Source organism: Ambystoma mexicanum, chromosome 14 (genome assembly GCF_040938575.1).
Source record: "Ambystoma mexicanum isolate Mex_15411 chromosome 14, UKY_AmexF1_1, whole genome shotgun sequence".
NCBI lineage: Eukaryota > Metazoa > Chordata > Amphibia > Caudata > Ambystomatidae > Ambystoma > Ambystoma mexicanum.
Window position 1 is genome coordinate 519,393,476 of NC_090940.1, and position 22,701 is coordinate 519,416,176.

Sequence of the window (22,701 nt, forward strand, 5' to 3'; positions counted from 1 at the left end):
CAGCACTAGCATGGTACTGATAGAAAAAGGACAAAGTATCATTGCATTTTCATCCACAAGTTGTTGAAGCAAAAGAGTTTGACGTTTGAGCTATTAGCCCATGCATTTTTACATTGAAATAGCAGTGTCACACAATTTTAGTCCCCTGGTTACAAAAGTGGAACCATTGAGTGAGGAAGCAAGTTCTATTCACTGCATTTTCATCCACAAGTTGTTTAAGCAAAAGAGTTTAACGTGGGAGGTATAAGACCATCCATTTTTACAGTGAAATAGCTATGTCAAAACTGACTTTCTGTCCGCTGTTAGCAAAAAATGGAACAAATTCATGAGAGAGCAAGTTCTATTCATGCATACATTTTCAATTTAGTCGGAATAACACATCATGTTAGTGTAAAGGAAGGTTATGTGTGTTGGGTGGCAGGAGTTTCTCAAAAGTGTTTCCATTCTACGGTTATGTTTAAACCGTTGCATACAAAGTTAATTGTATGCACCCATTTTTGTTCCAGTTTGTTGAGGGCCAGATTGATATCCCCTCCACGTCGTTGTGGCTGGAGCTGTTGTAGCACGATCCAGGAGAATTGTTTGTGGGTATGTCCTTTTTTGTTGAAATGTTCAAACAGAGTTTTGTCTTGCACTTGGTTCTTGATACAGGACCTAAGTTTGTTAATCCTTTGTTTTACGGGTCTGATAGTCTTGTCGATATATACCATGTCGCATGGGCATTTGATGGCGTAGACTACAAATCTGCTCTCGCAGTTGGTATGACTGTTCATCTTCCAAGCGAAATCCTTATGGGTGAAGGTTTTGCTGTTGGTGGTGTACCGACACGCGACGCAGTGACCGCAGCTCAAGTGTCCTACAACTGGTGGGAGGTTCCACAGGGTTGATGGTGTTTTTGTGGGTTCCAGAAACGTATGTACAAGAGTGTCTCTTAGGTTCTTGTTCTTTTTGTAGGCGAACAATGGTTTCTTGGCTAGGCTGCCCTCGTTTTCGATCAAATGCCAGCGTTCGTTAATAGTACTCTTGATGAGGTTGCTGACTGGGTTGTACGTTGTCACGCAGACGGTCCTGTTGATGGGATCTTTTTCTTTTGCTGTTAGACGGAGCAGTCGGTATTCGCTGCCCTTTTCTTGGCCGTCCTGATGGATTTTTTAGGATAGCCCCTCTGTCCTAGACGTGTTTGGAGTTGCTGAGCATGTAGAATGAATTTCTCTTTGTCGGTGCAGTTCCTGCGGTAGGGGAGATTGTACTTCAACCCTTGTGGGTGGTGACTCGTGAAATGTAGCAGAGTGTTTCTATCGATCAGTTTTCTAAAGAGTTCTTTTTTCAACTTTTCTCCAGATTGATAGATGTGCAAATCAAGAAAATTGATGGCTTGGTAGTCCCAGTCGATGGTGAACTTAATGTGGGTGTTCTGTGTGTTGAGCCATTGGTGAAACGCCAGTAGTGATTCTTTACTGCCTTCCCAGATCAATAGCACGTCGTTGATGTATCGACGCCAGATCTTGATGTGCAATCTGTGGGGGTTGTTGTGGTAGATGTTATCTTCTTCGTGCTGGGCCATGTAGAGGTTGGCAACGTCTGGTGCAAAAGTTGCCCCCATGCTGACGCCTTTTATCTGCTGATACATTTGTTGTCCGAACGGGAAAAAGTTTTCTCCCATGGCAATGCGGATACATTCCAGGACGAAGTTGGTGGGTATGGTGGTTGTGTCAGTTCTTCTTTCAAGGCAGGTGGCCAGTGCTTGTAATCCTTCTAGCTGTGGGATGGAGGTGTATAAAGCCTCTACATCCATAGTGACGAGGATGGAGTCGGTGGTTAGATGTACTGCGTCCAAGATCTTGATGGTTTCTGTGCTGTCTTTAATGTAGGAAGCCCTTTTTGCCAACAAAGGATTTCATATATAGGCCAGGCGCCCTATATTTTTTCACTCGGTACAGTTCGCTCCAGATGGAGAAGCCTCAGGGCGAACCCTGGTATCCAAAGCCACAAACTGGGGTCAGCCTTGGCCTCAAATGGGGAACCCTGGAAGAAGATCTGGTATTGGGAGATGGCTGCGGGGCCCCTCAGAGCAGTTTCTGGGGTGTCTCGCTGAGCCGAGACCAAAAAGAGTACCCGAATCTGAATTGTTCTGCTCCCACGGAGAACTGCAGATATTTTATATGCGGGCTCCAAGTCAGAATATGCATTTACACATCCTGGAAGACCACCACAGTCAATCACCCTTCCAGAGAGAGGACTTTATTTGGCAAGGGCATGATCAACTTGAATTTCTCTCGGAACTATCGAAGATAGTGCGCAGGGCAGCCTGGTTGAGCACTGTGAAAGGACAGCAGTACTAGCCTCTCCCTTGCTCCATGAGGGGAATCGTCTGTCGGAAGAGGTTTGAAGGGTGGGGTAGGAGGAAAGGGCAAGAAAAAACCGGCCTAAACGATGGACAAACCCCACCAGTCTTCGGTGAGGGTTTGCCACGCCTCCAGATGAGATGAGATTCGTCCTCCCACCGAAATGTAGTGTGACCGACAAAAAAATATCATTTGGTGATTTGTCGGCAGGGAGATGATCTGTCCCTGTAGAGGAGGCTGATGGGCGAGAGAAAAACCAACCACCTTGCCGCTGCCGCTTAAGGCGGGGCTACCAACAGGAGATTCTGATCGGTGAGCACGGTGACCCTGAAACCCCCTGATCCCACCGAAGGACAGAGTCTGAGACCCTAACCTCTGTGTACAAGGGGCCTTAGCCGAAGCTGCCGCTAGGACCAACAAAAGGGTGCCTGTTGTCCACATAGCGTGGAAAAAACTGCTCGGACCCCAAAGGAAAAACTCCCAGCACCAGTCGACATGAAAGTTGGTGTAAGGGAGGTATCCAAAATGGCTGCCGTGGACCAAGGAGACTGGGCCGCCATTTAGTCAACACCTGAGGAGAACTGCGTCATAGGAGACAGGAGGCAACTGTCCCCTCAGGGGAGTCAGGGGACTTAAACACTTAGCCTTGAAACAAGGATCCTCGGCCGAGCCGGTACTGGCAGATCTAGGAGGTTTAGTGGGCATCCAAGGAATGGACCCAGAAAGAGCCTCCAAATGGGGGAACCTCGGCAGAGCTGGTACTGGAAGGCCTGCTGCGGATGACCTTTACACCCTCGATAGAATCGGTACCACCACACCCCGAGCGTGGGATAGTTGAGGAATGTATCCTACCGACAGGACACGTTGAGGATCCCTCAATTCAGTCGGTACTGTATTTAGAGGAACCTTGGGTTTTAACCCGGGACATATAATGCCTTCAAGGGGGGGGGCCTCGAGCCGTGGCTCGGTGTGACAAGAACCAGAAACGGAGACCTCAGGGCGTACCCCAGTATCCAGAGCCAAAGAAGAAGAACTGAGCTGAACCTTAGCACCCACATGGTGAACCTAGGAACCACATCCAGTTTTGGCAGGTCCTCTGAAGGACCCTCAGAACACTCTGGTGTGACTATGAGGCCCTTGAGGCACCTTGGGGGAATCCCTGGTAACAGAGCTACACAAGCCCCTCCTGGTCATGGAATACTCTCAACGAGCGGGGCTGCTCATCACCGCCCTCATCCGCTTAAGGCTCGTCCCAATGAGGCGGAAACAGAAGACTGGTCCTCCACGCCTACTGCCTCAGGTTTTAAAAGAAAAACTGAATCGGAGCCGCCGGGGACGGGGTGGAACAGGAGTGAAAAGACGTTTGAATTATGTCCTCATAGGGTCAGAGTGCATGAGCATCTGAAACTTCCCAAAAACACTTGTCCTTAACCGAGGGCTTAGGAGGATGGTTGCCAGGAGAGTCCACCCCCAGCCGGGTCCACATAGATCAGAGGAGCAAAAGGAGGGAGTGAGACAGTATGAGGCAGCGGTGCCCACACATGCTGGTCAAAGAAGGGCGGAACGGGTTACAATTACCGAAAGGAATGCTCCCAGCACCAGACGTTGCGAACTTAGGTGTAAGGGAGGTATCAAAAAGGGCCGCTGTAGGCCACGCAGGTTTGCCCGCCATTTTGTCGCCACCTGAAGAGAACTGCGTCACGTGCACAGCTGAGGCAATTGCCTCATCAGGAAAGTCAGGGGTTTAAGTAACACTTTAGCCTTACAAGGATCATCGGCAGAGCCGGTACTGGGTGGTCTCGGATGCTTAGTCGACATCTTCAAGCCAGTCTCAAAATTAGCCTCCAACGGAGGAACCTCGGACAAGCCGGTACCAGGGGGAATGCAGTCCGTGACCCCGCCCTCTTTGCACCCTCGACAGAACCGGTAGCACCACAACCCTTAGAGTGGGATGTTTGAGGACAATACCTCACCGACAAGACCCTCAGAGAAGGCCTCTCAGATCGGTCGCAATAGGATTTATCCTCCACAAGAGGAGCCTCAGGTTTCAACCTGATTACAGCGGGGAAAGCTCCAGAAAAAGACCTCAGGGGGAACCCTGGTATCCCAGCACCCAGTCGAACTGGGCTTAACTTTAGTGCCGTAATGGTGATTCGCGGAACTATGTCCGTTACTGGCAGGTCCATCAGAACCCCCGGAGGTATCTGCAGTAAGCCCGTTAGGCCTTTAGGGCACCTCAGGGGAAACCCTGGTGACAGAGCTAAAAGAAAGGCTCTTAAAGTATCCCCTCATGGGGTCAGAGTGCGTAAGTCTCTGAAACATCCCAAAAAAAGAAATCCTCCGACAAAGAGGCTACCAGGAAGCAAGACCATATGCGGTAGTGGCATTCGAGCACGCCAGTCATAGGAAGGGCGAAACTGATTCACACTGTTGCGTGGAAAAGGTTGTCCACCGAAAAGAAGATTCCCAGCACACGCCGTCGATAGCATGGGTGTGAGGGAAGAATCCAAAATGGCCACCGTAGACCACGTGGGAAGGGCCGTCCTTTTGTGAACATCTGAGGAGAAATGTGTCACATGTGTAGATGAGGCAGTTGACTCCACAGACTGGTCAGGGGACTGGACTGAAATTTTAGCCTTGACACAAGGATCCTCGGCAGAGTCGGTACTATGGGGCCTGGGATGTTTACAGGACATCCTATCCATTCATTTAGCCTCCAAAGGAGGAACCTCAGCAATGCCGGTAACAGAGGTGTTACGGTTGACAACCTCTCCCTGTGCCCCCTCAACAGAACCGGTGATTCCGCGAGCGCGGGAAAGTTGAGGAATCCACCTCACAAATACGGTCTTAACAGGCCTCTCAGTTCTGTTGGGAAACACCTTAGCCTCGTTAAGAGGAACCTCAGAACAGAGTCCGGTCTTAATAGCTCCCCCGAGGGGGGCCCTCGAACAGTGATTCGGTACAAAAAGCCACAACAGAAGCCTCAGGTTGTCTTGTGTCGGAAGCTCCTGATACGGAGACCTTGGAGCGAATTCCGGTACCCAACACCTCAGCACGACTATGCTGGCTATTAGCACCGGATTGGTGAACCTCAGATCGTGATCCAGTATAGGCAGGCCCCTCGCGGAACCGCTCGGAGAAAACCCTGGTAAGCCTTAGGCTTGTGAGGTACCTCAGGGAAAAACCTGGTAGCAGAGTTTTTGAAGCACCTCCCGGACCTGGAGGACCCATGGAAGGAGTCCCCCCGACCACTGGTGCCCTGAAAGGTAAGGAATTTACCGGGCATCTCCTCTTTCCATCGATGAAGAGTTGGAGATGTGATGGAGGAACCTTCTGGAAGATCTCCTCCAACCGATGAAGACGGCGCTGAAGTGCCCGGACCGAAAGGGAGTCACAGAAGAAACACGAGTCCCAATGGTGATCCGGTCGCAGACACTCCAAGCAGAGAGAATGGTGATCTGCCCTAGCAAAGCGAAATTCGCAAGAGGAACAAGTAGCAAATCCCAAACGATCCGGCATAGACAGAGGACTACGTGACCGCAGAACCAGATTAGGCGAGAAGGACAATGGGAAGGAAAAAAGGTCTTCCCGCGATGATGCAAGTGCGTCCAGCCCCGACCGCGCGGAGAAAAGGACTGAAGAGCGATGTGCGGGACGGAGCTAAGGAGGGCGGGGTTACGGCCGCGTGTGGTACCCCGCTTAAAAAGAGAAGGACACATTTTCAATTTGATGCTTTTTTACAAAAGTGCTCTGGTCCCGTCCCACAGGACGGAATGTCCCAAAAGTATGAAGGAAAGGGGACGGGACATAGGAGTATGAGAGGATCCAGGGGTCTGAAATTCTGGCGCCAGAAATGTGCATGGAGAGCAAGCCTGCCCCCCACTGGAGACACGTGGACCCAAAGGGGTGTGTTATTGCCTTCTTTCCCTCTGAGGCTGTCGCAGAGGAGGGGGGACTGGAAAAAGTCCTTACTCCCCCCACCCCCCTTTTTGTTGCTTGCGCTGATTTGGAGTCAGCGAGAGGTCAGGCTGCCTGGATCTCCGTTCCTGGAAGCCGCAGAACCATCTGTACGTACATACGTACGTACGTACATACGTACGTATGTACGTACGTACCTTGTTGGAGCGCTGCTGTGACAGTGTATGATTTGGGCGTGGTCTTTGTCAAGATGGATAAAGACTTGGCTGCTTGTGAGCTGTTTTTCTTTTTGTCCAGCTCTTCATCCGTGGAAGAGGTCCAATATGCATTGCTGGACGTCCAGGTTGAATTCCGTTGCAGAGCCAGGCTGTCCTTCTCATGTCCATAGCGATACAGATGGCACAGCCAGAGATGCCAATATGGGCCACAGTGGATTCCATAAGGTCATGCGCCACTAGCTTGCCCCTCAGCCAGTCCCGCCTTAAAACGTGATTGGCTGTGCGTAGGGAGTTCCGGGAGGAAGTCCGCAATTTCCCGCCATAACGTTTGGTTAGCGGCAGCCAGCATGGCTTCTGCTTTGGCCTGACCAAGATGCAAGGACGCGTTGGAATACAGCTTCTACCCGTACGCCTTCAAGATCTTCTCCTTGCCTAGCAGCGTTGCCGAGGAGGAGGCCGAGGACGACAGGCTTGGAGTATAGTGATGCCGCAGCAATCACCGAGGAGTGTGGCTGAGGATGGGCCGATAGCAAGAGTGTATCCCCCTCCAGCTGCCTGTACTTGCCGTCCAGGCGCTGGTTGACCGGCTGAACAGAGTGGGGCTTGAGCCAACCCTTCTTGGCCAGGAAGACTACATCGGTCTGCAGTGGAATTCCTGTTCTGGCCGAGTTGCTCAACCTCGGGTTGAGGTAGGGCCAGATACTCGGCCAGCCCCACCAGACGTTCATGGAAGGCCCTGGCTGAGGATGGCTTGTCAGAGAAGCGGGAGCCGGAGGCTGGGGTACGGGGACCGGAGCCGGAGGCTGAAGCAGAGGCAGGTACAGAACCGCCTGAGGAACTGGGGAGCTGGAGGCAGAGGCTGCGCCAGGACCAGGGGTGCCGGGGGAGGAGCCTGTGGTGCTGGTAGAATCGGAGGGAGCAAGTCCCTGATGGCCTCCCTGAGGGTAACCACCATCCGAGGGGACTTCATAAGTGTGAAGAACCTCTCAAACAACCTGTCTTCACAGGCCGGAAGAGTGGTAGGGGATACAGACGGGGTAGCGGGAGGCTGCTGGAGCCGCTGCGTACCCAGCCCTTACAGACGCAGAGGGAACCTGCCCTGCGCAAATGAAGGATAGGCTGTCCCATGTGTGGGTCTTCTAAAGTCCTACCTAGGGAGTGTTACAAATGTCCACCTTCACACCACCATCTTCCCAGGCTTTTGTCTAAGTTGGCTGCGTGAGGGTCGCTTAGAAGAGTAACCTCTAGGCAAAAGGAATGTTGTGTCATTATTTATTTAGCTTTTGCTGTTGATGTGCTAGTTTTGCGCTTAAGCCTGATTTGGCTAAAGAATGCAGGCTACTATAACAGGGTTATGCTGCTTGCCTTACCTGCTAATGAACCTTGTTAATATAATACATCTGCTGTCTGAAGGTTTTACACAAGTGTGGGAACCCCTCTACTGAGTTAAAATAACCTGTTCTATGGGGGTGTACCTGTAGGCCACATGCCTGGTTGAGGCCAGTCCCACCTTGACACTTGTTCTTCGCCGAACTCCTGGAATGGTGTCGGACGGGTCCCGATGTCTGGCACAGTGGCCATTTTGTCGACTGCCTGCCACGTGCCTGCGTCGTGTTGCTCGGCCCGGCCTCCTCCAAGACTCGAGTGTGGATCACGAGGCCTACCCTGCTCCTCTGGCGTAGACCCGGTAGGTGTGACACCCTCAGCCCGTGGGTCAGTAGAGCTGCGCTTAGGCGCCCCCTCGGCCGTATTGCCGGTACTAGGGCGTGGCCCCTCGGACATAATGCCGGTCAAAGGGCAGAGCACCTTGGGTGTAGACCCGGTCAAAGAACCGTCCGGTCCCTCAACACTGACACCTGAAGGATCCGAGGATCCCTCGGTCTGTAGGCCGGTAGCTGGAGCAGCCTCGGTGCACGTGCTGGTAAAAAGGACCTGAGCAGTCCCTCCCACGCGGGCGAGTCCTTGGGAAGGATTCTCCCTTGCGAGGTGATATAGAAAATAGAGGCCCTACCTTGGGCCTGGCTCGGTGTTTCACGAAGTTCTTGAGGTCCTCTTGAGGCGACTTCTGTAAGAGCTCCCTCCACCTGACTAGGCTGTTCTTCAGTGACCTCGATGACCGGGCGTTGCACGCTGTACAAGCTTGCCAACCGTGGTCTGGGCCAAGGCAACGTAGGCAGAGGGTGTGGGGGTCTGAACTGGGAAGAGTCTGTCGCAGTATGGACACCTGCTGGACCCTGTGGAAGTCGACTTGCGCCGGTGAGGAGCGCAACACCTGAGGACCGAGCACCTGAATGATAAAAAAGACAAAAAGACAAAGAAGAATAATCCGCGCTGGGAATTATAGCCGAAGCCAAACACAAACCCAGGAGCGCTGGTGAATTCAGCTCATTCCCATTGACGTGGAAAAGGGGAAAGGGGTGTGGCGCTGGAGGGTGGAGTCAGGGCAGCACATGCTCAAAGGGCCGCACCACCGCGCGCCTCAAAACTTAAAGGGGAAGGTGTTTTTTTTTTCTGGTGAAAAAGGTTCCGTCTCCCGTCCCTTGGAAGGGACACCTATGCAGCATGCAGGAAAGGGGACGGGACTCTAGAGTAATACAAGAATTCCAAAAGAGATATTCTCTCAGTACTGAAAGAGTTCGGGCCTAGTGCCTCACCCCATAAGAATGAGCAAAACAGTTAGGTAAAGCCGTCTTCTTCACTTCTCTTGCCCATTTTGATCTGGTAATTGAAGCAGAAGGCTTTACTTAAACCCCAAAAGTATAGACAGTATTAAAAAATAAGCAAAAAGGACTGAGGATCCGATAGGAATGTATAAAGGGAAAGGTGCAAAAGGAAAAGCTTTCCTAATACATGGTGAAGTGAAAAGGAAATTAAAAAAAAGGCTAAAGTCCTTTAGACCTAGAGAAAAAGCTTGCACAGCTCAAGGATGGCCCTGTTCTGTCTGTGCAGACTGGGATGTGGTGTGACCGCATACATTTTCATTTTATCACTATTTCGGCTGCAGAAAGTGCTCTAGTCCTATCCCCATAGGGAATGGGGACCTACAAGTAAGCAGGAAAGGATTCCAGGCCAAAATTAGTACTTTAACGAAGATGAAACCTTACTTTAAATAAAGCCTCCCGTATCCATAAAAAACAAGACCAAATAGTGGTAAAAACACAATAGGATCTGTCACTATTCTTCAATATTTCAATAAAAGTGTGTATCTACATATATACTCTTCCATGAGGAGCCAGAAAATGAAAATTACTCACTTAAAGAAAGGAACAATCTTGTTAGCAAGAACCTCTGCAGTACGGAAGCCTTGGGAGTACAACATAACCTGTGCAATCAGCTGACGATCTGGCTTGGTCATGGCCAAACTTCGGAACAGCTTCTTCAAGTTGTCAGGCAGGTTTGATCTCCCAGCATAGCCAGGATTCATTGTGATGAAAATTGCCATATCAGGACTCACTTTCACTTGCTTGTTTAGCAGCTCACATGTAATTGTGAAGTCTAAAAAAATAATGGAACATTTAGCAGTCAATATTCAAAGGTTTACTTATTGTTTGAAAACGATAAGATGTAAAAAGTATGAACATTTGTAAGACATAATATTGCTGATTCAGGAAGTTAATCTAGTGGAAATTGCCCTTATATGTCTGCCACACCAACTGAAAATATTGTCAAAAAACCATTAGCATTTGGTGCAGAAAAAGACAGGTTACAGTGAAGAAATCAACATACAATTAATTCTTAAGACCTGGTACCGAACACCAGGCCTGATACTTAAAATACTAAATGGTTTGACATTTCACTTGTACTCCCAAATGTATTGCAACTCTGAGAAAGCAGCTGGTTTCTTCCCATACATGCTTGAAAGAGAATTGGCGCCTGCCTACATTTGCAACTTTCTAGGGAACTCCATCGTGTGGGACTACCTTCGTCTCATTTAATGCAGTGAGCATGTTTGAAATTGTTGGTCGATGGTCTAAAATTCAGAGGGGGAGGGATAGATGTTACTGGCTCTGTGGTAATGGTAAGGTGGAGACAACAACTTCTCCTGACAAACTGAGATTCACTGGCTGTATTGCATAGAAGAGCCCTAAGGGTGTCAGGAGTGGAGCCCCCACTTCCCTCCAGTTGCTCTATGGGGTCTTTTTATGTCTGGTTCCGATGAGAGACTAATTGTTTTTCTCAGTAAACTGTGGAGAAAGGTACATGGTATAATCCAAATGTTTGTAGACTAAATGTCCCTTTATTATTTGTTTTTAGGTGGCCGATTTGTGAGATGTAGTCTCTCTTTAATTCTTTTTCTGTGATGCATTTTATTATGATGTCATGTGTCAAAAGTTAATTGTTTAACTATGATACAATGAAAATGAAATAATAAAAAGAAATCAGAAGGGCATGCTAATATGTCTAATTTTGATGTGTTTCAGCATAAAAAAGGATACCACAAGTGAAGCACCCCGCCACACATACTAGTAAAAAACAGTTACCCAAATATCAATGGGGATTAATTATTATGGAAACTTACTTAATATATTACTAATGCGCGAAACATATCTGCCAACTTTAGTCAAAAAATAAGGATCGCCTACACAGATTTGACATTTAAGTACATTCAGCCACCCAAAAAAAAAAAAAAAAAAAATGTTACCAGCGCAAGCTACACCTTTCAAACAAGACATACAAAAATGCCGGAGGCCCTCTACTGACAAGGCTGAAACATGTGCGAGTTGCTGACTGTACTAAATACGCAGCATTTCGGAGCTAGGATGGCCTTGTAGGAGTAACCACACGGATATGCAAATCGATATTTCTCCTCTGTGAAGAGTACAGTGAGCTAAAACGTGGTAGTAGACCCTCCTGAGTGAGGTGCAACCCCATAGAACAGGTTATTTTAACTCAGTAGAGGGGTTCCCACACTTGTGTAAAACTTTCAGACAGCAGATTTATTATATTAACAAGGTTCATTAGCAGGTAACGCAAGCAGCATAACCCTGTTACAGTAGCCTGCATTCTTTAGCCAAATCAGGCTTAAGCGCAATACTAGCACATCAACAACAAAAGCTAAATAAATAATGGCACAACATTACTTTTGCCTAGAGGTTACTCTTCTAAAAGACCCTCACGCAGCCAACTTAGACAAAAGCCTGGGAAGATGGTGGTGTGAAGGTGGACATTTGTAACACTCCCTAGGTAGGACTTTAGAAGACCCACACATGGGACACCAGGCTCCATCTCTGTGTATAGCGTTAGGCAGGATTGTATGTAGTAACCCTGTGGGAGACTACACTAGCCTTGTCCTCTTGGCAATAGGCAACCCAACCTTTGGTATAAACTGAGCAGCCAGGCTTATCTCAAGAGGGGTCAATGCGAGCTGTAGAGATGTAACAGAGATTCACAGTGACAGGTATTCAAATAACACTTATACTGAAGGTTTCTTGATAAAATAATTATTTTATAATTTAACAGTCCGTTTTAAAATAAGCCTTCTTTTGAAGGGGCAATTGGCAACAATAAAATACACTTAAAAAATACACTCCTTAAGTGTAAGTAAGTAGATACCCTTTTGGGATGTCACGTAAACACACTTCCTATACCCCCAGGTGACTTAAATTACTAGGACAATGTGGACATTGATGCATCACTTTTTACACTTAAATGAAATACTGGAGTTGTGGCAAAGGAAAAGGTTAGGGAAGGAGACAAAGGTTAACAAGTTTCTCAGAACAGGTAAGCACTTTACAAGTCACATGAGCAAAGTCTAGGGGAGCTGAGGCACTTCTTGAAGATAGGGCAAAAGTCTTGCACAATGTTAAAGAGTTTTGTTGTAAAAGAAATCATTGTTGGGCCACAACCTGGGAGGCTTGGGAAGGGCAAAGCTGCAAGCAACTCTGCCAAGGGCTGCACATGCAAGTCTCCAGTGAGAGCAAGCAAGCAACAATAGGTAAATAACCAGAGTTAAACAGTACCGTGAGTCTGAAGAAAAGGTTCTAGCGGGCTTATGTCCCTGTTGTAGTCCTGCAGCTTCTGTTGTTCCTGGGCCTCAGTCGTGGGGACAAGAGGGAGGACGTCTGGGGACTCCTGCACTACAATTTGAAGGTCGGCAGCAGCAAGGTGCACACTTCAGATCAGCGGCACTTCACGGTTTCAGCTACTCGCAAATAGCACCACCGTGGTTCTTGGACACCTTGTGGACTTTCCTTGCTTCTGCGTTCCAGCACTGTGTTGAGGTGGCTCAGGCTTGGTTAGTCCTGCTTCAAGTGAGTCCGGAAGATCTTCCTGTAGTCGGGGTCTGGCTTAAAAACAATGCACTTGATTCTGGTGTTTGTCCCCTGGCACTCGGTTCCAGCAGCAGCACAGAAGTACATCTAACAGGGAGAGTGGTTCCAGTCAAGTTCGACTTGGGGTCAGTTGGTCACACCCACACTCTTGATAAGGGCAAGGAAGGATTCTCAGAAATGTGCCAATTTCCTCCACCTTAGAGACCCCCAGCAACTTTGCTGGATTTTGAGGACTTGATTTTTTTTTTTAACCTGGAGAGAGTTAAGACCATTTTTCCCACTCTCTCATGTATTTGGATGTGATTTTGAACACGGTTTCTTTTGGTTGTGAAGTCTGACAAACTCCATAGGCATCTTTTACATTGTGTCACAGCACCTTCTTTCAGATTTCCAAAAGGTTTCAATACCTTCTCTTGAATAAACTACTTTTTCCAAGAGCAGTAAAGTGAAATTGACTTTACTTACCATTTTAACTTGCTAGACCCAGCACAAACTATCTTACAATAGGGTGCTGAGGGGTTACCTAGTATCCTTTCTCTAACTTCTCATGTAAAAATGTTTTATGTTACCCTTTCCTCACTGCATGGCTGGTGGCAGTGGTTTTGTTTTAACTACCGTCGTGTGCATTTACCGCAGGCTGCGTTCGCAGCTGCAGTAAAGCACCTAAGGGTGCCATTTTTGTCAAAATGGCCCTGGTCTTTTTTTTCGCCATTTCTTTGTGGAAAGGTCCTTCTTGAGATTTGCTCTGCGCACCAAACCAGGTTAAGTCCCATTGTTCACTTTGTCTTTGGCGGGATGCACGAGTGAAGCCCACCTCTAGCTCCAGGGTGTCTGGGGTAGGCAGGAAGTGAGGGAGGTGCCCAAAAAAAACTCCGTGCTTAGTCTCCTAGGAGACCCAAATGCACTCTGTGGTGATTGGCCGGCTGACTGTCCGGCAAGGACAGCCACCCTGCTGGGTGACTGACAGCTGGGCTAGAATAAATGGGAGAGAACTGTATAAAAGGCAAGTCATTTGGCTTGGAAGGCAGAGTCGACCACTGGACGAAGGAACTGAAAAACTTGGAAGAGGACGCCTGCTGCAACTCCTGGACTGTTGGTTCGCCCGGTGAAGCCCTGCTGCTGTGCTGAAACACCGAATTCGTATCGACAGAGAAACCGCTGCAAGAAGCTGGTTGAATTTCCACAGAGTTTCTGCTGGAAACCGTATAGCCAGGGAGAGGAACACCAAATCGTGTGCTGCTTTTAAGCTGGCTCTCTAACTCCACTACAGCTCACATTGACCCCTCTTGAGATACGCCTGGCTGCTCAACACACTACCAAAACTGTGTAGCACAAGCTTATACCAAAGGTTGGGGTTCCTATACCTGTAGTCAAGAGTTGTTTGTAGTGTTCCCACCAGGTACTGCATACAAACTTTTCCTAACAATAGGTGCTTCCCTTGCATCATTAATTCTCCTGCTGTCCCCCTCCCGCCCCCCCCACAATCCTTCCCCCCACTTGGCTACCTTGCTTTCTTTTCACTCCTCTTCAGCCCCCTGCTTGGGCTCCTTCACATCCACAGGGCGTACCTCTGATTTGTACCCCTCCCCAGAAGGCCTTCAAGGCTGGCAACCTTCTTCATCTTGCCACTCTCAACTCTCGCTCTAATGTCAAACACTCATCTGACATCTGCCACCTCCTGGAAGAACTTTACCTCAATGTCCTTCGTCTCACTGAGACATGGTTCATGGCCAGGTCTGTCACAGGCTTTGACACCGTCCTCCCTGACAGCTACAAAATCCTCTCTGCACCCAGATCCACCCGGTCCGGAGGGGGTGTAGTCCTGATCTTCCCTGAGTGGATTCCTGCCTCTTTCATTCCCATGCAGATATTCTCTTTCAAATGCATGGTCAGCAGGCGCTCTCTCTCTCTCCTGGCCACTCTCTTAACGTGGCTACTATCCATCGGCCTACTGGTCAGATCACCTCCTTTCTCTCAGAGTGGGCGGACCCCTCCTCCTACCTCCTGGCTTCAACCACTCAACTTATTGGTGACCTCAATATACATCTTGACTCTCCCCGTTCCTCCTCTGTACTCTTCCGTGACAACTGCGATTCACTCTCCCTTTTCCATCCTCCCCTCTGGCCCGAATCACGCTGCAGGAGTGCTTAATGTTTTGATCTCCTCTGACCTCCCCCTCTCCACCCCTCTGACCACTCCTCTCACCTGGAGTGATCACTCCCATCTCTCCTCCCATCTCTCCCTCTCCATCCCCCAGGCCAAGCCAACACCAACACTGCCATCTACCTTCTCGGACATCAGTTCCATGAAGCGTGTGTCAGTTGAGGTTACGCCAAGACCTTCTCTACCCCCCCCCACCCCGCCCAACACCTCTGGCTGACTCTCACCCTGACAGCCCTTTCCATGCTCTTCTCTTCTATCTCCGATGCTCTTGCCACTGTCATGAGGATCCGCTTGAAGCCCAAAGCCCAGTGCAATTCTTGGTACGACTCTGACCTAGCTACCCTCAAACGTAAGTGTAGGGTCGCTGAGAGGAAATAGAGGGCTTCTTGCTCATCCTCTGACAAACTGGCCTGCTGCCTGCTCCAAAGGCAATCCTGACTGTTCATACTAAAAAGAGAGCACACATCCAAACCGTGTCTCTGCGGCAACAAACCTTCGGCTGAAATCTTCAAAATCTGCAAGGAGCTGGCCAACCCTGCTGCATTCTCTACCTCTCCCGTCGCCTCCCAGGCCCTTTGTTCGGCCCTTGCCTCTCACTTTATCTCAAAAACCCTGGACATCCTGTCCACCCGTTCATCCCCTCTCCCTCTTCTCCCTTCTCCTTCTACAAACGCTGGCCCTCTTGCAGCCACCCCCCCATCCTCTTTCTCGGGCTTTACCAGTTTCTCCCCTGCTGAGATCTCTAGACAAGTCCAATATATGAAAGTCCCGTCAAAACAGGTCATTCCCTGTTCCTGCTAAACCATCAAGGACCACATTGACACCCTTGCTCCTGCCCTGGCCGATTTCTGCAACCTCTCCTTCGCCTTGGGAGCCTTGCCCTCCCCTCTGAAGCACTCTTGTGCACCCTCTTCTCAAAAAACCCACAGCCGACCCTTCTTGCCCGGCAAACTATGGCCCAATATCTATCACTCTCTTCCTGGGCAAACTCCTGGAAATGCTGGCCTTCACTCTGACCCTGTTGGCTGTCTCCACGACCATCAGTCTGGCTTTAGAGCTTCCAGCACCCTGGTTTTCCCCATTTTCTGCTGAGATTTCATTTGACAATGTACCCATTCTGTTCAATCTGATTTTTAGTGTGGCATCTCTATGCAAGGCTTCTGTGGGTTCTCTCAGAGCCTTGGGGCACCCCCACTTCTTTAACTTGGCCCACGGGATTCTCCGATCCACAGAATCGAAAGCCTGCTCCAGGTCAATCAAGGCGATGTAAATTGTCCTTTTCTGTTTTTGTTTGACCATACACTTGAGCACATTGATTATGAAGACATTTAAGGTGGTACCTATCCCCTTTCGGAACCCCGCCTGCCACTGGTCCTGATGATGGGACTTCAGACTCCATTCATTTAAGTGCTTCAAGATGATTGCTGCAAATATTTTGCCCATCACATCAAGAAGAGCGATAGGCCTATAGTTGCGAGGATTAGACCTATCGCCTCTCTTAAAAATGGGAACCACAACAGACTTAGTACAGGACGTTGGAATCTTTTCAATCCTTGTAACAGTCTCAAACAGTTTGAACATGAACTTTGCCCATCTGGCAGGAGCTTTTTTCAAGATTTTTTTGGTCAGGCCATCCGGCCCTGTCGCCCTTTAAGCATTCGAGTTTTTATAAGATCAATGATCTCCTGATTGTCGAATTTGAAGTCCCAGGGAGCTTCGGAGGAGATGTGTGGGCCAATTTTTTTCAACCCTTTTGGACTCAGACTTTTGAAATGCGCCTCCCACATCAGTGAAGACACTGAATTTATTGTTTAGTCCTCTGAGGTGTTTAGATAGTTTATTAACTTCCACACCCCCGCTGTGTTTTTCTTAATTGCAAGCTTCAGCATTCTTTCGCCATCTTGCTGGATAACTTGAGATCTATGCTGATGTAACCAATTTTTATAGTTGTTTTAGGCCCTTTTTAAAAAGGGCTACATTATTAGGCGTTTTGTGTTTTTTCACCAAATTTCCCAGCCTGTTTACACACTTTTTTTATGGCGATTCACGCGTCAAAGACATGCTTTGATGTAAAAACGGGCCTCTTGAAGCTCACAGACTTTTCTCTAAAGGCCCGAAGAAACTCTGGATATATCAATATTCCCCCTTTTGAGCATGGTAAATCTGAGTTTAGGGCCGTTAAGGAAGATGTTATTGACGGCAATTCTCTTCCATTTATGCGTAAGCGGTTTCCTCCTGGGGCCACCTCATAGTGCTGGCCTTCTTGATGATAGTCTATTGGTGGATTTGTGGAGGAGGCCCAGTCTAGGCATTCAAGCTCAAGAATATTATGATCACTCTTCTCCGTAGGTATCACTTGTAGGGAAATAAATGTTGATAACAGATCATCTGTAGCAAAGATACATTCAATTGTACTTGATTGTCCCCTCCTTTTCCAGGTCACTGCCGCGGGTAGGTCACCCCGCAAATAACCATTTGCCATGTGGATATCTCGCTCTAATAGTTCCTTTTCAAAGTCCAGTCCCCTTTTAACATTCTCTGTAGCTCCAGCTGATATAACTTCTATTTTGGATCCTTGTTTGTCGAAGCATTCCATATTGGAAGTTGCCACAAATTATCATGGCCAAGTTTGACGAAGTAGTCCTGGCATTGTCAATTGCCCCAAGTAAAGTGTTCTTGGTACTCAACTCGCGCCCGGGACTACTTCTCCAATAGACGTTGCAAATTAGCTACTTTTGTTTCACCGATTTCCTTTGAGAAGTGATTGTGGTAGCTGTTGTAAGTTGGATACAGGGGTTTGTGTTTGTAAAAGTAATAACTGTTATACCACTCGAGCGATTGATAGCTGTTAAAAGACCCATCATAGGACGGCCTTTTTCCCCCTTTGTCGCAGGGTTTATATAAACTTCAAAGCCATCCAAGACCGGCGTTTCCCTCAACCAAGTCTCCTGGAGACAGATGAGATCGTACTTAGTCAGATTTATCTTACTTTTACCATATAAATGAACAAAACCCCTTGTATTCCAGCTGGCAATGAACCTGCCCCAGCCGATGTCTGTGGGACTCTTCTGCTGGTGTTCTTACCTGTCTGCCAATGTTCCTGCCAGCCAACTCCAGTTTTCCGAGCGGCCAACCTCCAGGTCTTCACTTTTCTTCAGGATGACCGTTCTTTTCCCTTTATGAATGCCAATTTTAAATTCTTCTTTGCCCTCTTTATAACTACATCCTTGGATGTTGGGGACGTCAGGCACATTTTGAGAGGACCCTCATCTATCCCCTGTTCCCGACAGGAGATCACACTCATGTTTTTTACTCGATTTTCAGTGTCCTTTAAAGTAAACCCATGTACATTCAAATTGGTCCCTTCTTTCATGAGGAGATTTTTAGAGTTCCGGGATGCTAAATGAAGCATCACGCTATCAGTGCATGTTTTGCTAGGGAATTCAATTAAATCAATATCCCTAGAACTGATTTTATCCAAGGTTGGAACAGATCGCAGCAGCCTCGTTACATTTGCTCTATTCATCATAAGGCCGTCTGTGAATACTAGAATTCTTTCTAGAGATAGTACTCCTCAGTTGATGGTGTTTACATTGGTTTGCTTGTTTATTTCCTGGGTCAACTCATGCCACTGTACGGTTTACTGCCCACGGGACTGTTCTTCTGGGGGCCCCTGATAGTACACCCCTATGTGTCGTATCTGTACGATTCATCTCCGCCTCTACTGTTTTTCTATGTTCTATAGTAACTTCTTTGTTCCATCATCGTGAAGACTTGTTTTGAGTTTATCAGAGAATTTTCAGAGAAGTTTTGCTCATCACGATTCGTCAGAAGTTTCCATATTTTGGTGTGCCCTCGACCTCCATTTGGCTCCATTGTTATCTTTTCGCCTAATTGAAGCGGTGCCTGTAGATCCCCATGACCCAATTTGATCTGTCTCCGCATTTAGATTTGGTGCACCGAGTACTGCCTTTCCTATGTCCGGAGGTACAATAGGGGCCCTGGGAATAGGACCATGTACTGCCTCGTGAGATGATGTTTGTTTCCCTCTATCCACCTTGAATCCAAGTCTTCTGAATAAGTAGATAAGTTCATCAAGTCATTTTCTATGTCGTTGTAAGACACGTCGCTCTCCCGATCATCATCAGTCAGTATTTCCAAAATCGATCCCTACAGTAGTTGACAAGCCCCTCTGGTGTAAAGGTTGACATTCAACATCCTCCCGGTTTGATGGTCTTTGTATGTTCCTAGGTAGGCCGAAATTGCTTTCTTTGCACTTCCGACTCGCAGACTTATTGTCCAGTTTCTGTGGATTTACCTTCTGAATTATCCACAAGAGGAATTTGAGTCTTCGAGTAAGTGCTTGACCTTTTTCTTTACCACCAGCTCTGCACTTTCGCCTTTTTTGGAGCCCTAGACATTTCATAGGTTTTAATTTTCGGAATGATAGGGTCAGCGTCCAGGTTTTTTAGGATTTCCAACTGTTTAACAGGCGAGAGGTTTTTACCTCCCTTTGCTTTATTAATGTCTAGAACCACTCTCACCGGCGATGTTGTTGCATCTTTAGTTCTAACTGCAGTAGGCTGTTCTCCTATATAAGCGGTAAGTGGAGATACATCCGGCGTGGTATGTGGAGCGTGATCCACAATTCGGTTCAAATCAATTTTGGCTCCTACTGCCAGTGAATTGCAACTTAGCCTGTCAACTCTCCGCTTTTATTTTTGTAGAATTATTAGATACAATATACTCTAAGATTTGATCAGTATTTTTGTCGAGATTTCACTGTAAAGCAGGAATATAGCCTTCCACAAAGATAAGCTTCGAATGTAGCATAGCCATCACCGTTGTATGGTACCGTAGTTGGTCGTTCTGGGTCTCAATTTCATCAACGGTGACATTGCAATAGCAAATGTTGGAATCATTCTTTCATCAATTTCCAGGTTCCCCAAGGATTTCTCTTCTACCTGTGCCGCTGCTAGGTCCATTAAAAGATCTTCATCACGTTGTCGTTTAGTGGAGAATGGGGCCTGTTGCGTTTCGGCAACTTCTGGTCTACTGAGAGTCCGACCATTTCTGTGTAAATGCGACTTTTGGAGAGGGAACTTCCCCACACCATTTGGTAATGAGTTATAACCCGCCTTTACATCCTTCAATGGGGCCCACACGTAGGTGTAACCGAGTAGGCCCCTGTGGTGCCCTTTTCTTGGGCAACCGCTTTTGCATTCATCTTACTGATATTGTAGCAGAAAATGTGTTAGGGAGAATTCTCTTATAAGGCTAATTTCCCAAACCTAGTGAGTCCCCCAGCTGCTTTGCTGGATTTTTGGGGTTTATTTTTTTCTCCTGCTAAGAGTGAGACTCTTTTCCTCCCACTCTTAAGCATGATTTGAGGTATGTCTTTGACTTTGTGTGCTTACTGGCTATGGGGTCTTTTACTCCATAGGGTCTCATCTGTTTTTCATGTGTGTTACACAGCACCCTCAGTGCAGTAACACAGGGGTGTCATAGTGACCCCCAAACCGAGACTTCATTCCCTGGGACTGACTACTGTCTCCCAGGGCATGTAAAGTCACCATTGACTTCACTAGTCCAAAATTGTGAACAGAACCAGTACAAACCATCATATTGTGGAAGTACTGGAAGGGGTTAATTCGATTGCCCCTGGGTCTGTTTTCAAGGGGGCACTGTCCAGTCCCTCCTTGTCGAGATTCTGGCTGGTGGCAATGGTTACCACGCAAAATATTACACCGGAATGTTCCCTATGGGATTTTCACATTGATTTTAAACGCACCACTTTTTGGTGCAATGTTAAAGATACCGCCGATTTATTTATTTAATATTAAATCAACGGTTGGGTCTTTTTGCCAGAACTCTTTTCCAAAATGGCGTTCGTGTCCGTCTCTGTAAGTCTAACCAAGGTCAAGCCCTTTGTTCCACTTTTTGTCGGGCTTCTCCACAGAAGCCCTCCAAATGGTGCCACTCTGTCTGGGTTCCACAGGATGTGTGGGGAGGGGAATTGGCACCCCGGACTGTGTTGCCTTAGCAACCCAAGTCGACCTCTATTCTGATTGGCCCAGTGGTGAGCCGCCCGGCTCACCACTTAGCATGTTTGAGTGACAGCTCGGCTGTTGAATGGGGGTTTTTCTGCATAAAAGCAGTGCTTTTGGGACTGGAACTCCAGAAGTCGCCACAGGACCTAAGAATCCGAAGAGGGAAGAAGCTGAGCCATCTGCAACAACGACACCACCGGTGGAGCCCTGCTGCAACGAACTCGCCACTTTCCCAACGACAAGAGAAGATCTTCTGCTGGACGAGTCTTCTTCCACTGAGCTGGTGGGACCAACCAGTTCGCCCCTTTCACCTTCCGAAGACGTCTCTTGGTCGAATCGCCCGTGCCAAGCACCCCGGCGACCGGATAGCCAAGCTTCACCACTTTGACCACAAATAAAAGGAACGCACCTTTTAACCGACGAACTCCGCGGCTGGTTTCATCCCTGTGCAGTGCAACGACTCCAAGTTTCCTCCTCGATTCCCCTGGTCGAAACAACGAACTGCAACCACTACCAGGAACAACTGCCACCGCTGGAGCTTCATCTCTCTTTAAGGTACTGTGTTCTGCCTGGCCTCCCTTTCTTCGGTTTGCCCAAGGTGACCCTTAAATCCTTGGCTTTCCAACTGGGTTGGCCCCAGACCTTCTACCTTTAACTTCTTGAATCACCCCAACCTCTTTTTGAACATTCTGCAAAGACTTTTAGTGCATTTTAAACTGTGATCTTCGGCACATTTCGCTTTGCTCCATTTACAGTGGGCCTGGCTGTTGAACTTTCGCTCTACAGTGTATACTGCCTTTATTGCCTTGCTTTGAACTTCTAAAAGTGTTGGGACCTGTTTTATTTCTATGCTCTGCCTTTTTCTCTCCCTTTAACTTAACTATTGGAGTACCATCTAGGTTACGCGCTCACATCTGTTTTAACAAATCGTGGTGTTTTAACTCTGACTTGTCTAATAGTTATTAAGGAAGGTGTGTATACTTTACCTGACTGTTTTAATTTGCTTTTGATTTAGAGTGCTAGTGTATTGCCTAAAGTGTGTTTTAAATAAATAATTATATACTTTTGATACAAAGCTCTGGTCAGCGTTTGTTTGCTCTACTGTGTTTTTTGCCCTATTGTGTATACTCTATATACTGCCCTACTCTTCTTGAGAGAAGTCTGACTGCTCAGCCACAGCTAGCAGGTAAATCTGGGTGGTGCAGACTGCTACCAATTGGGTTTACTGCTTACTCCTGTAGTCTTAATCTTTTTGCAGTGTTCCCCAAGGGAACTGCACAGGATTCTGCCTAACAAAATGTCTGTGTGGCTACTTAGGGTGGAAGTGAGGCCCAATGGCTTCCAACCTTTGTCGGAGGCATGGAAATTTGAACTGGCCTCTTTTTGGTGCGTGGCTTGTCCAAATATAAATGGGTCTGTTAGAGGCAGATCATTTTCTTAGCTGCCTCTTTCCACTCCTCCTTGTGTCGAGGTCGGTCGAGGCAGTGACCCACCTTCTTTCACAGATTGCTTACCTTAGGAATGGTTGGCGGAGGAGTGTTTAGAGAGTGGCAAGCTCTTACTACTCCTGCACTGGTCGCCTAGCCGCTGATCAGCCTCCGAAGCCGCGTCTATAGGTTGCATTTTGTGGACCTCTTCCGACCCATTTTTTGACTTTTGTGCATCAGGGGCTTCCCAGTCTTCTGGGGTGGATTCTAACAAGTTTTCATGCAATAAGGTTTCTTTGCCAATTTCA

The 22,701-nt window shown here is 47.8% G+C and overlaps 1 protein-coding gene across 1 annotated transcript in view; it reads right to left on the bottom strand.

The window, feature by feature from the left end:
- DYNC1H1 (dynein cytoplasmic 1 heavy chain 1) overlaps nt 1–22,701 on the bottom strand; it is a 2,031,190-nt gene that overhangs the window by 1,651,961 nt on the left and 356,528 nt on the right. Inside the window, exon 30 of the mRNA XM_069637760.1 lies at nt 9,736–9,976. Coding sequence (XP_069493861.1) covers nt 9,736–9,976 — 241 coding nt within the window. The remainder of the gene's footprint in view (nt 1–9,735; nt 9,977–22,701) is intronic.